Source organism: Apostichopus japonicus, chromosome 4, assembly GCF_037975245.1.
Source record: "Apostichopus japonicus isolate 1M-3 chromosome 4, ASM3797524v1, whole genome shotgun sequence".
NCBI classification, from domain to species: Eukaryota; Metazoa; Echinodermata; class Holothuroidea; order Aspidochirotida; family Stichopodidae; genus Apostichopus; species Apostichopus japonicus.
In genome coordinates this window covers 2920604-2935705 of record NC_092564.1, presented here as the reverse complement: position 1 = coordinate 2935705, position 15102 = coordinate 2920604, and the positions used below count along the sequence as shown (strand labels likewise).

At 37.9% G+C, this 15102-nt stretch overlaps 1 protein-coding gene across 2 annotated transcripts; it reads left to right on the top strand.

The window, feature by feature from the left end:
* The first annotated feature begins 2506 nt into the window (after positions 1–2506).
* On the top strand, positions 2507–11807 carry LOC139966142 (uncharacterized). Of its 2 annotated transcripts, none has more exons than XR_011792484.1 (2): positions 2507–10592; positions 11121–11807. XR_011792484.1 is itself a non-coding variant. In XM_071968868.1 (2 exons), exon 2 carries the CDS (start codon positions 4998–5000, stop codon positions 9648–9650), a length of 4653 nt encoding a protein of 1550 aa, XP_071824969.1. In that variant the 5' UTR covers positions 2507–3288; positions 3817–4997; the 3' UTR covers positions 9651–11807. The 2 variants fall into 2 exon arrangements, 1 of the variants encoding a protein (XP_071824969.1); XM_071968868.1 differs by having other exon boundaries at positions 2507–3288; positions 3817–11807.
* Positions 11808–15102: the final 3295 nt, after the last annotated feature.

Below are 15102 nucleotides of genomic sequence, written 5' to 3'. Positions count from 1 at the left end.
GTACATTTGTCTGCTATTACTTGTTCATTTTGCGTCTGTAACCTGATGATGAAAGTCGCTACTTTCGAAACATGTCGTTCTTTTTGTATCAATTTTGGTAAATAGATGTATAAGTTAAAGTCTGTGGTGTTTTCAATTTTTTTAATATCGAGATTTGTGCTAGGTAGACCATTTGGAAATATATATATATATATATATATATATATATATATATATATATATATATATATGTATGTATATATATATATATATATATATATATATATATATATATATTTACGAGCGTACTATAATTTTGAAAAGATTGTCTGAAAAATGCATATATCAATTGAACAGAATTATTGGGAGGCTGATACTATGAATGTTGGAAGCGAATTACGATCACTACAACGTAAATCAGTATCTGATGTTTACAGAGACATTTGATTGATTGGAATCTAGGTTAAACATTGTCTGTGTTTGGCAACTACTTTCTGTCCCTTTATCAAACACATAAATTTTATACAAATACTGGTATTAATATATTAATACAATTGATCAAACATCTCTGTTAGATATTTTCAACATGTCAATTTTAGGTATAGTGAGCCTTCCATTTTCAATTCTGAACATTTTATTTTCGCTCAGAATCTTTCTTCGTAGAATAACTCACATATTTTGATTTGTCACAAAACACAACAAAAAAGTATACAGGTCGTCGTTCAGTTTTTTTCAAGCTTTCATCTTTTAAATTGCTTTAACGTCTCGAAATTGCTCCTTTTGCATTGCTCATCGAAATGGCCTAAAATTGTCTGGAGCTGTGTATGGGCTAAAATCCACATCCTCATAGCGTTTTGCATCGCTATGATATGATTTTTTTGCTTAAAATGTTGTGATATTTTGTAAATACATCTGGCAACAACAGAATGGATGATGTGACACTCTTTCCCTCCCTCCAACCCTCTTTATTTCTTTATGAATGTCTTCATGACTTGATATGTTTTGTAACGTTAACCGAAAACTGTTCGAACAGCCACTAATCTTTTAAAAATTTATTCTATTACATCTTCCAAAAAGTTTTGGTTCCAATTGTTGGCTTCTTGGACAATTTGAAACTCTCTCTTGGGAATATCTTTTCTCCAGGGAGTTGAAATTGACATTTAAAACAAACAAGTAGAGACTGTGTCAGACTATACTTCTTATACAACATTTCATCTATAGAAATGTTACGAGCTGAATAATCAGATCGGACAGTTTTATGTCACAGATCTGTCAAAATTAAACCCACGCAACAATTGAACAAGCCATGCTGTTAACAATTACCTAGTATATATAACATTTGATATAATTCAGTGCTTGGAACATTGATGTTTGATTATGCAATGAGATCGGGAGCCGAAAAATACAAGAAAACGAAGTTAATCAGTCTCTGGGTGCCAGTCATCGAATTTAATATACCTGGAACACTCATTCCACAGTAGGTAAACGTAACAACCACGGAGGGTCATATGACGTGCTCCCATGTGCTACTAACATATTATTTAACCCTTTGCAGTCAGTTCGGAGAGATAAGCATTCAGTGGACACGGAACTACACTATATATAACGGGCATTTACATAAAATTTGAGAACAATTGTTTAGGTTTGGATGATAGCGTTGTTGAGGTTCCTTTCCGTCTTATAAAATCTTGATCTGCATGGACCCTTGGCCCGGGCCCCACGTAAATCGTACGCGGCTGTATACAAACATATGCGTCATTAAAAAAAGTTTTATTTTTCTTGCAGTTGGCCCACACCTATACAGTTTACAATTCCAAATATGATTGTTTTTGCTAAACACTGGACATCCTTACAGATTTCTTCATCAAATGAACGGTAATGAACAATTATTATCTCATCTCTCTACAATGTAATGTATATAGGGAGATGAGATATGGTACTTCGCCCCACATCAGAAATGCGAGGAAGTGTATGGTGCGTCTAGTGTGCCACAAATCCTTAAATTGACATATGTTGACTTAAATTGTCGATTTCTTCCAATCAGTGCCCTAATTAATAACATGTGACATGGTCGTCCAATGAGAGCAAAAGATACCGACATATGTCAATTTAATTTGACATATGTCGATTTTCGGACTTTATGGCACACTATTGGCGTCGATTTCATCCAATTAGAGCACGAGAAACTTACACATGTCAATTTAATTCTACAAATGTCGATTTCAGGACAATGACCGTAGAAGTGTGTGAGCAATAAAGTGTGTCTAGAACGCCTCCTACACCCTAGTCCTATCTAGTTCAAACTTTGTGGGTAGGTGTCTGACCATGAAAACTCGTACCTGCGTGATTGGTGACTTCATAACTCAGATATCAAAGGTCAAAGCTCAAGAAACCTAAACTTGGTTGTAGGGAAAATAACTTAATTCAAGATATGTAAAGAATAATGAGACGAATTTTAAAATATCACAGATTTATGTGCTTAGGGGGGGGGGGGTGTCAAAAGGTAAATTCAGGTCAAAGGTCAAAATGGTTGTCACATTAGAATAGTATAATTTAGTTAATTTGTATTTGTATGACAGAAGAAGTCAATCTGTCAGCTGTTTATTTTAGAAAGTTTTTTTTTAGTAACTTTTACTTTAGTCAATGCTGGTTGTTGTTGATGTTGGAAAGTAGTATCCAAGGATGTAGGACAATTTACATAAACCCTAATCCCTCTATTCACTACAAAAATACATGGTAGCATAATTGAGTATGTATACAAAAGAAACATCACCAGGTCAGGGCATAGTATAATAATACAAAGGTACAGGGTAGCATAGCATAGCTAGTGCACACAAAAGAAACCTACCAGGGCAGGACATAGTCAAGATGACAATGTATTGTATTGCCAAGTTATGCAAATTGATACACTATTAATTATGTGTGACATCACATCCAGCCAGTGAAGTGAGTGTTGGATAAGATTTTTATTCACTCTCCAAAATACCATCATCGGTTTGAGTCCTGCTATATCTCTTAGCTGAAAAAGACGGAGCTACAATATTGTGATTTTCATATCATGGGGCACAGGATCCTATATGTAGGATACCTGTATTGAAGCCTGGGCTAGTATATTGTAATTTATAACTGGCATTTAACTGTGAAATCTGAAAACACAATTATTTCCTGGAGACTCCAGATTCACTCAATATGTAGTGTTCTGGATAGGGCAGCTTGTCGGCAGAGTTGGGATGGAAGTACATCACCTGACCGGAAAAAAATAAAGCTGTATTGCAGAGCTCGTCTGACAGTTTAAGAACTGGAACCATTGTAAGTAGAAACTTGTTATATTAATCTGTTCTGTATATGTAATATTTGGGAGGCAACCACTTTAAAGTTTGTATACTTTTGGAGGTGAATATGCATACAAAAGTCAGTTTAATTTTGTGTAGTAATTTTTCATTATGTTGGATAGTAAAAGTCACGCCTTAATTGACTTTCCTTAAGAAAGTGGATGTTTGCTATGATTGTAATAGTGATGGTAACTTTTATAGCATTACAAATTAATTCAAGTGATTTTGGCAGAGAGGGGTTATATGTTTAGTGGAGTGAACATGAGGTTAGTGTGCATAAGGGAGAGTTATGATGTGCTCACCATAGCTTTGGAGTAGGAATGTATATATGTTTGAGTTTAACCAATTTTTTGTTTGTATGTGGAACAAACTAAACTTTGTTCAAGATTCATATATGGCTTATTGTTACAAATTTTGTATTATAAATTTATGCAACATATTTAGTATATTGTATTTGGACAAAGTATTATCAGAGAATCTGATTGTGTATTTTGTTCCGATACAGTGCCACTTTCCTCTCACATTGGGTCGAAGACCGGAAGCTTTTGAGGATAGTTTTATCACCGACTATAACACCTACCACAACCTGAGATCAGCAACCACGTGTCAACAAGTATTGTCAACACCTTTAGGCAATATTCGTCATAGTGACAACTCAGAACTCATTTTTTTTTTAGATAAATGTTAAATCAGAATTTCATGATGTAAAGGGGGGAAAGCTCTTCAGAGTAGAAGAGGTAATCTCATTCTTTTATAGAGAAAAGAATATCCAATTAATATATATTAAGACTAAATTTATACGTGCCAGTTTGCTCTCTCGCAATTGAAAAAGATCCAGGGGTATCAAAACTTTGGAAAGTCTTAACCTTTTCAGTAGTTAAGCTAAATCTAGTATATGTTATCCTCTGGTAAAGATTGCGCCAAAGCAATCTGTTATCTCTAAGTATTCAGGAGTCCTACGTGTTCCTAAGCAGTATTACAGAACGCTGTAACCTTTATTTTGCATGTTCCTTTTTTTTTTATTATTTTAAGGAGAAAGTTCCTCCTCAATAAATACCTATTCACTTAAGAAGTTGAATTTATAAAACTTGTTCTGCATCATTAGTTGGTTGGAGTATTTCTTTTTTACATTGCATATTGATTTTGGATAGCCGCTAGGCGAATGTGTCGCATTGCCACGTGCATTCTTTTTGTGGGTGACAATTAAATGGGGGCCTATCCAGGAATTCTATCCAAGATTTAAGCATAAGCATTTTCTTTGACAGAAGTGAAAAATACATAACTGGTTGGTGTCATAAAATTCAACCTGTGAATTATATGTATATTAATTGTTTGTATTTACTTGTATTCGCAGACGAATTCCGCAAGAGCAGCTCTTATTTGGTCGGTCTACCTGTGTACTTCCATTCTAGCGTCTTACTGGCGGTCCCGACGAGAACTGAAGCAACATCTAACGTAATGTTGGTTGGCAAGTAGTTAATTGGGTTTTGTATTTTACATGTTTTATGCCAGACGTGAAATCCACTTACACAATTAGTGTATCATTGTTGTTTAATCGTACAACTGTGTTACCTATGATATGAAATTACATTGTTGTCGGATGTAACTATAAATTGCGCGCACTCTAAACTAAACTGCAGGCATCAGTAATTGGTTTCAATACATTGTCATTGTTATACATTAGTCATGACTAGTCAACTAGAGTTAGAAAAACTTGTGTCAATCGGAGAAAAGTTAGGCCTCAAAGGTGTAGAACTAAAACAATTCTTAGATGATGAAAGGGACAAGCTTAAGCAAGAACGAGATGAAGAAAGAGATCGAAGAGCTAAGCAAAGGGCGATTGATGCACACGAACAAGAAGAAGATAGGCAGAGACAAGAAAAGATAGAAAGAGAAAAGGCAAAGCAGTTAGAAATACAACTCAAGATAGAAGAAGCAAAGCAAGCCCAAGCTGAGGCACAAGCACAGATAGGCAATGGAGGTTATCATGGTAATGGTAGTGCAGCAAGAAGTAGACCACCTAAACTGCCACCATTCAACCAAGAGAAAGACGACATTGATGCATATATCAATAGATTTGAACGTTATGCCACATTGCAAGGTTGGGATAGGGATACTGTATGGGCCACAAGTCTTTCAGCACTTATTCAAGGTTGTGGATTGTTTGAATATTCATCACTTTCACTTGAGGATTCCAAAGATTACGACAAGGTAAAGCAAGCCTTATTACGTGCATACCACCTTACAGCCGATGGTTTTAGGAAGAAATTTCGTGATATTAGACCTGCACATGAAGATACAGGAACCAAGTATGTCACAAAATTAAAGAATTATCTCCATAGATGGATGGAATTAGAGGAAGTAACTACTTATGAACAACTCCAAGACATAATATTGAGAGAGCAGTTCTTGAACTCATGTAGCAAAGATTTGGAAACATTTCTGAAAGAAAGAAAGCCGAAGAACATCACAACAATGGGTGAATTTACCGATCAATATGTAGAAGCACATGGAGGTTGGTATCCTGGTCACTCCAAGAATAGTAGAAGTACTCAAAACAGTAATTCCACGAGGAACCAGAATCGTAACAACGGAAGATTCCACCATCACAATCAGAAGTTCCAGCAACAAAATCAGAAAGGGAAAACGTATTCTGGGCAGAGAAGTGAACCCAGGAAATGCTATATTTGTGATAAACCAGGCCACTTTGCAAGAGACTGTAGGACAAAGCGAATGCAAACCATGGCTCTTATGACAGATGTATTTAGTGACATGATGGAGAAACGCGCCTCAACTTTGACCGAACAGAACCTTCCAGACAAAAAGGAAACTGGCGGTGCATGTACAGACATTGGGGCATTCATGATGGTAAAGCCAGATCCTCATCTATTCCAAGCAAGTAAGAAGGGATTCTTCACATTAGATTGTGGTCACAAGTTAACTGTATTGACTCAAGTTACAGCCGCATGTAAAGATCAGAATTTATCGTCGATGCCTGTTCAAATGGGTAAGATAGGGAATCAAAGTGTTAAAGTATTACGGGACAGTGGATGCAGTGGTGTAGTTGTAAGATCTCAGTACGTCAAGCCCAGCCAAATGACAGGTGACGTTAAAACTTGCATCCTGATTGACGGTACGGTACGACAATATCCCGTTGCCAACATACTCGTGGATACTCCATACTTCTCAGGTTCAGTTTCGGCCTTGTGTATGAATGATCCAGTCTATGATTTAATTCTAGGGAATGTCCCAGGTGTACGAGAACCTACCAATCCAGACCCGAATTGGGAAGAGTCACAGACACAGGATCAACCAGTACAACCACCACCAAATGTAACCAAGCCTATGGCAATAAGGAATGATGATGACCCAAATACAGTTGCCGCAGCACAGACAAGGAGTCAGAGCAAAGCAAAAGAGAAGCCCTTTAAAAAGTTAAAGGTATCGTCCCCGATTGGTGAAGAGGTTACTGCAGACATGCTACGTGAAAAGCAACAACAGGACCCCACCTTGGAAAAAATCAGACAGTTAGCCGAAACAGGAGATGATAAAGTGAGTAAAAATGGGAGTACTCATAAATATGTGAAGTCCAGTGGCATTCTCTACAGAGAATTTAGTTCTCCTCGAGTGGAATTTGGAAACAGATTTAGGCAGGTAGTAGTTCCAGTTGACTACAGAGATCATGTATTAAAGGTAGCACACGAATCGATTCTAGGGGGTCATCAAGGATCCAAAAAGACGCGTGATAAAGTAATGAGTGACTTTACATGGCCTGGAATGCAAGCAGACGTTACCAGGTATTGTCAGTCGTGTGATGTATGCCAAAGAACCCTCCCTAAAGGTCGTGTTACTAAAGTGCCATTAGGAAGTATGCCGCTGATTGAAGAACCATTTCAAAGGGTAGCAGTAGACTTAGTAGGACCGATCAAGCCAGCCACAGAGCGTGGACATCGATACATATTGGTTTTAGTTGACTACGCAACTAGATACCCAGAAGCAGTACCAATGAAAACCATTGAAGCTGAGTCAGTAGCTGAGGAACTCCTTGGAATTTATTCAAGATTAGGCTTCCCAAAAGAAGTATTAACTGACCAAGGATCTCAGTTTGTCTCTGGCGTCATGAAAGAAGTTAGCCGATTATTGTCAATTCGCCGATTAACCACGACTCCGTACCATGCCATGTGCAATGGGTTGGTAGAGAAATTTAATGGCACATTGAAAGCAATGTTAAAGAAGATGTGCGATGAAAGGCCTAAAGATTGGGACAGATATATAGATCCCCTACTGTTTGCGTACAGGGAAACGCCACAGGAAAGCACAGGCTTCTCGCCATTTGAACTGCTATATGGGCGGACCGTGCGTGGTCCTATGCGGATTCTTAAGGAATTATGGACCGGCGAATCAGAAGTAAGTGAGACGAAGACTGTGTACCAGTACGTGTTGGACTTACAGGAACGTTTGGAGCAAACATGTCAACTAGCACGTGAGGAGCTCAAGAAGTCTAGACAAAGGTACAAAACGTACTACAACAAGAAAGCAAGAGTAAGAAACATGAAAGTAGGAGAAGAAGTCCTCCTCCTTCTCCCCACTGATAAGAACAAGCTACTTATGCAGTGGAAGGGACCATTTCCAATAGTGGAGAAAGTTGGTACGATGAACTACAAAATAGACTTTGGCCATAGGGTCAAAACATTTCACGCCAACCTGCTAAAGAAATATAACAGACGTGAAGTGGCAGCTACTATGTTCGAGATGCCAATACAAAGTATGTATGAAGTTGTCTGCACATCGGTTCTAGAAGATGAACCACAAGAGGAATCTGGTATATCTGAACTCAAATCATTTTCCACAGATGATCTTATACATCTTCCACCTATGTTTCAGAAGGAGCGAAGTACTGATGTGAATATCAGCGGACAATTAGGAAAAACAAAAACTCAACAGGTACAACAAATATTGACAGAGTTTAAAGACAGTTTGACTGACCTACCGGGGAAGACAAAGCTCGGTGAACATGTCATCAAAGTCAGCGATACAACACCTATAAGGAGTAAACCTTATCCAATACCACATGCTCTTCGAGATGATATCCGCAAGGAGATCCAAAGTATGCTGAGGATGGGCGTAATATCGCACAGCAAAAGTCCATACGCTTGTCCGTTGGTAGCATTAAAGAAGCCGGATGGATCTTTGAGGGCCTGTTGCGACACACGCAAAATTAACATGATCACGGAGTTTGATGCTGAGCCTGTTCCAGACCAGGAAGAGATTTTTGCAAAGTTATCCAAGGATTGCTACTTCAGTAAAATCGATCTGAGCAAAGGTTACTGGCAAATCCCAATGGCAAAAGAGTCGAAGCCATTAACAGCATTTGTGACTCATGATGGGTTATACGAGTTCAATATGATGCCATTTGGTCTTGTGAATTCTGGTGCTACATTCAACAGAGTGATGAGGAAGCTTCTTAAAGGAATTGAGAATGTCCATAGTTATGTAGATGATATCCTGATACACACTCAGACATGGGAGGAACATCTCCAGAGAGTAAAAGAAGTCTTCACAAGAATCAAGAAAGCCAACTTGACGGCTAGACCTACAAAATGTTTCATTGGGTACAATGAGGTGGAATTTTTAGGACATATTATAGGAGAAGGTAGAGTAAAGCCCAAACCTGACAAAATTAAAGCCATTCAGCAAGCAGAGAGACCAACTACAAAGACTCAAGTGAGATCATTCTTAGGGTTGGTAGGTTACTACAGGAAGTTTGTACCAAACTTCGCAGCCGTGGCAGTACCACTGACTAACTGTACGAAGAAAGGTGAACCAAACGTGATTAGATGGGGCGAGAGCCAGGAACAGGCGTTCCAAACACTGAAGAGTAAGCTTGCAAGCTCACCGATACTTCAGCTCCCCGACCTCCACAGAGAATTCACACTTCGGACAGACGCTTCGGATACAGGAGTTGGTGCGATCCTTCTTCAGGAGTTTGCAGGTGAAAAATTTCCAGTAGCCTATGCTAGCAAAAAGCTGAACAAGAGTCAAATGAGATACTCAGTGATGGAGAGAGAATGCTTGGCCGTAGTCTGGGCTGTACTCAAGTTTGAGCCATATCTCTATGGCAAGGAATTTGTAATAGAGACAGACCATCAACCATTGACATGCATTCGGAAGTCGAAAGTGGCAAATGGAAGGATAATGAGGTGGGCACTGGCATTACAGCCATATCGTTACCGCATCCAAGTGATAAAGGGAGCCGATAATGTAGGGGCTGACTACTTGAGTAGAAGTACAGAAATAATGCAAGCCAATTTCTTATCCTTCATCAGCAAAGAGCTGTAAGAAATTCATTTCCAATAGTGTATGGAAATGTGTGATTTCAGGAAGCTTAGGGAGAAGCAGAGGAAATTGAAGGAGATTTCAGTGCAGGATAGGCTGAAACAAATATCCTAATGTGAGATGTGTATAAATGTGTTAGACACATTTTATTAAAGGAGGGAGTTAATTGTCACATTAGAATAGTATAATTTAGTTAATTTGTATTTGTATGACAGAAGAAGTCAATCTGTCAGCTGTTTATTTTAGAAAGTTTTTTTTTAGTAACTTTTACTTTAGTCAATGCTGGTTGTTGTTGATGTTGGAAAGTAGTATCCAAGGATGTAGGACAATTTACATAAACCCTAATCCCTCTATTCACTACAAAAATACATGGTAGCATAATTGAGTATGTATACAAAAGAAACATCACCAGGTCAGGGCATAGTATAATAATACAAAGGTACAGGGTAGCATAGCATAGCTAGTGCACACAAAAGAAACCTACCAGGGCAGGACATAGTCAAGATGACAATGTATTGTATTGCCAAGTTATGCAAATTGATACACTATTAATTATGTGTGACATCACATCCAGCCAGTGAAGTGAGTGTTGGATAAGATTTTTATTCACTCTCCAAAATACCATCATCGGTTTGAGTCCTGCTATATCTCTTAGCTGAAAAAGACGGAGCTACAATATTGTGATTTTCATATCATGGGGCACAGGATCCTATATGTAGGATACCTGTATTGAAGCCTGGGCTAGTATATTGTAATTTATAACTGGCATTTAACTGTGAAATCTGAAAACACAATTATTTCCTGGAGACTCCAGATTCACTCAATATGTAGTGTTCTGGATAGGGCAGCTTGTCGGCAGAGTTGGGATGGAAGTACATCACCTGACCGGAAAAAAATAAAGCTGTATTGCAGAGCTCGTCTGACAGTTTAAGAACTGGAACCATTGTAAGTAGAAACTTGTTATATTAATCTGTTCTGTATATGTAATATTTGGGAGGCAACCACTTTAAAGTTTGTATACTTTTGGAGGTGAATATGCATACAAAAGTCAGTTTAATTTTGTGTAGTAATTTTTCATTATGTTGGATAGTAAAAGTCACGCCTTAATTGACTTTCCTTAAGAAAGTGGATGTTTGCTATGATTGTAATAGTGATGGTAACTTTTATAGCATTACAAATTAATTCAAGTGATTTTGGCAGAGAGGGGTTATATGTTTAGTGGAGTGAACATGAGGTTAGTGTGCATAAGGGAGAGTTATGATGTGCTCACCATAGCTTTGGAGTAGGAATGTATATATGTTTGAGTTTAACCAATTTTTTGTTTGTATGTGGAACAAACTAAACTTTGTTCAAGATTCATATATGGCTTATTGTTACAAATTTTGTATTATAAATTTATGCAACATATTTAGTATATTGTATTTGGACAAAGTATTATCAGAGAATCTGATTGTGTATTTTGTTCCGATACAGTGCCACTTTCCTCTCACATTGGGTCGAAGACCGGAAGCTTTTGAGGATAGTTTTATCACCGACTATAACACCTACCACAACCTGAGATCAGCAACCACGTGTCAACAAGTATTGTCAACACCTTTAGGCAATATTCGTCATAGTGACAACTCAGAACTCATTTTTTTTTTAGATAAATGTTAAATCAGAATTTCATGATGTAAAGGGGGGAAAGCTCTTCAGAGTAGAAGAGGTAATCTCATTCTTTTATAGAGAAAAGAATATCCAATTAATATATATTAAGACTAAATTTATACGTGCCAGTTTGCTCTCTCGCAATTGAAAAAGATCCAGGGGTATCAAAACTTTGGAAAGTCTTAACCTTTTCAGTAGTTAAGCTAAATCTAGTATATGTTATCCTCTGGTAAAGATTGCGCCAAAGCAATCTGTTATCTCTAAGTATTCAGGAGTCCTACGTGTTCCTAAGCAGTATTACAGAACGCTGTAACCTTTATTTTGCATGTTCCTTTTTTTTTTATTATTTTAAGGAGAAAGTTCCTCCTCAATAAATACCTATTCACTTAAGAAGTTGAATTTATAAAACTTGTTCTGCATCATTAGTTGGTTGGAGTATTTCTTTTTTACATTGCATATTGATTTTGGATAGCCGCTAGGCGAATGTGTCGCATTGCCACGTGCATTCTTTTTGTGGGTGACAATGGTCTAAATTGTGCGAAAAGTGTGTCGCGAACTCCTCCTAGACCGTAACTCCCAATCAAGTTCAAACTTGGTGTAGGTGCCTGACCATGTAAACTCATGCCTGTGTGATTGGTGATGTCATAGGTTAAAGGTCAAAAGTCAACAACCCAAATCTGTGTTAGCCATTTTCTGCGTGTCAACATCTAGGAAAAGGGCCTTAACCACACAATATGAAGAGAGTGATGGACAAATATGAAAATAGGACAGATTTAGCTTTTAGGGGTCAATGGTCACTATTGAGGTCAAAGGTAAATCGGCCTAAAATTGTGCGGCAAAGTTTGTCGCAAACTCCTCCTAGACATAAATTCCTATCACGCTGAAACATATTGGGAAGGCTGCTGACATGTAAATTGTGCCTGCGTAATTTATGTCATTGGTCAAATAGCAGAAGTCAAATACCTCAAAACTTTAGCCCTTATACTTGCTTGTCAGTACGTTGGAAAAGTTATAAAACCACAAGATATGTAGAAAATAAAGGGACAAATTGTACAATAGTACTTATGTGGTTGTAAAGGGTCGAAGTTGAAGGTCAATGGAGGCCAAAGGTCAAATTGGTCTAAATTGTGCGAGAAAGTGTTTCGCGAACTCCTAGATCGTAAGTCGGATCAAGTTCAAAACTTGGTGGATATGTGCCTGACCTTGTAGCACTGTGCCTACGTGATTGGTGACGTAATATGTTTATACGCTGTGATCGACACGAGATGTGTATGCTTGTATGTATTTTAGATCCTCCTGTAAGCAGGAACTCGCGAAGAAGCCTCATTGTCTTATCAAAGCCGCAAGCTGACCGAAATCAGTCTCTTACATTCATATTTAACGTCCATGATTATGAATTGTCAATTGTCAACAACTCTGTAACTGGACGACATATACATTAATCTGGGAGTGACTCGAACCGGGGACCTTATGATTGAAAGGCATCGGCGTTAACCACTGAGCTAACACTCCAAACTGAGCTAACACTCCAACACTCCAAAGATTGAACCTTGAATCTCCCTATTAACAGTTCCCTACATGTGTTGTGCTCATTCATTCCGAGTAGCCTACGGGAAAACTCGCAGACAATATACCACTGAGAAAAGCCATTTTCACCCGCCGTTTATGAGTTCTTACATGACAAAGGGAACAAATTACTAACATTGAGTGACCCTATCCTACCAATATGCTTAAATCACTGAACTAAAGCAAAGTGTAAATTCATCAGTGTAATACAAAAGGAGGTCCCAAATAATAGAAAATACGGTATTGATTTTGAACTTGATTGTACAGTAGTCTTCGTGGCATAGTATATACGTAAGATGATCATCGAGTACTTCATTGTATAGTGAGGTAAAATGTATAGTCACTGCTCATCGACGACGTATTCATAAATCTACGTAGGCTTATAGCGACTTTGACAAGTCATGCATCCATGTTTACAGTGATCGCGGTTATTTACGATGTATTGTCACAATTGGTCACAATAACATGCCGAACTACTGTGTGTTTTCTATCTTTGGAATATTAGACATGCCTATACAAGGCCCCTTTGTAACATACTAACTGGAGGAAGGAGGGCTTGGCCCATTCAAACCAACATAGAACCGAATACAGGAATCTTGAACCTTCATTTAAGCCCAGTTAGCTCTCAGAATTCTCTGTCATTCAAACCAACATAGAACAGAATACAGGAAATTTTCGACCTTCATTCAAACCAACATAGAGCTGAATACAGGAAATCTTCAACTTTCATTTAACCCCATTTACATTGTATCGTCCTATAGCTCTCAGAATTCTCTGTCCATTCAACCAAAATAGAACAGAATACAGGAAATCTTCGACCTACATTCAAACCAACATAGAGCTGAATACATGAAATCTTCCACCTCCATTTAACCCCATTTACATATCTTCCTATAGCAGTCAGAATTCTCTGTCCATTGAAACCAACATAAAACTGAATACAGGGCTCCGTCAAATGAACTGACTATTAAGTCGCTAACTTATGGGTAAAAAAGGTAAAAAAATCCGCTTATGTAGATCAATTCAGAGATTATTGCATCACAAGATAGTGATATTTAATTCAGGTGAAAAGAAGAATGAATTTTTCCAAACTACCTGATACATAAAATGAAAATTGCGAGAAAGGTTTCTGCGTTAGGACTGCTTGGGACAACACTGGTAAACGCATACCTTCATATTTTTTTCTTTTGTTTTTTCTCTAGCCCGAAGCGGATCAAGTTGATGAGTGAGGAGTGGGGTATGGCGGGGGAGTGGGGGTAAACACTCCCTTATCACCGTCGCAACAACAATAAAAAAAGCACATCAGTTAATATTGTAAGAGGAATTCTCAGGAATTTACAGCTGTTAATATTTCTTTTTGTTATGTAAATTAGTTGAACAGTATAGTGTCCTCTGTGATCCCTGTAATTCCTTTTCCTCTTTTCCTCAGATATCACTCGCCTGTGCTCTATAACAAGTTGAGATTATTATCTTACCAACAACTTCCCTGGTACCGAGTGACATTGCCACGGCACGGTGAAAGACCTACAGAGAACTGCCATGTAGTTTTGTGTGTACATATTTCACTCTTTTATTTGCCTGCAGTTATCCAAAGAGGGAAAGAAATTGCCAGCGATTTATTTGCTGAGCCATAGTGAACGCGTATTTAGGCCTATGTAGCAAACTGGATCCCCATCTAACAAGATTTTGATGAATTCCAGAACTCTTACACCCAAATTGATTAAATTGTTGTCTATTGCGACGTCATAGTGACGTTTAGGCTAATTTAAACCCTCTTTTCCAATTGGCAGAACAGAGATTGTTTAAATGCCTTGCGTTGTGTAGATCAGTGAACGGTTCATAAATCATTCATGTTATAGAGTAAGATGAAATGTGACAACTTTTCCTTTGAGCAAGAAACAAAAATGAGAATACTCTTACAAAGTCACTACTTGAGCATAAATTCCCAACTTAAATTGGGGTGAATGGAAAGGTCATTGGTTTGTTAAATTAATCTTTCCAATCGAAAACGGCCAAAAACAGGTTGGTCAGCTGATTATTGCCAACATAAAATGGGAGGAACTAATGTAATTGGCTTTGGCTGAAAAAAAATAATAAAAAAAAAACCTCACAGGCTCGACGACTGAACACTGGCCTGCAGATTCATCGTTGGTTGAAGAGATAATATGTAAAAACCCAAAATAGTGGAACTGGTACTCATTGGTTATATAAGTGAATGACCAGTGCCAACCTATATTGAATG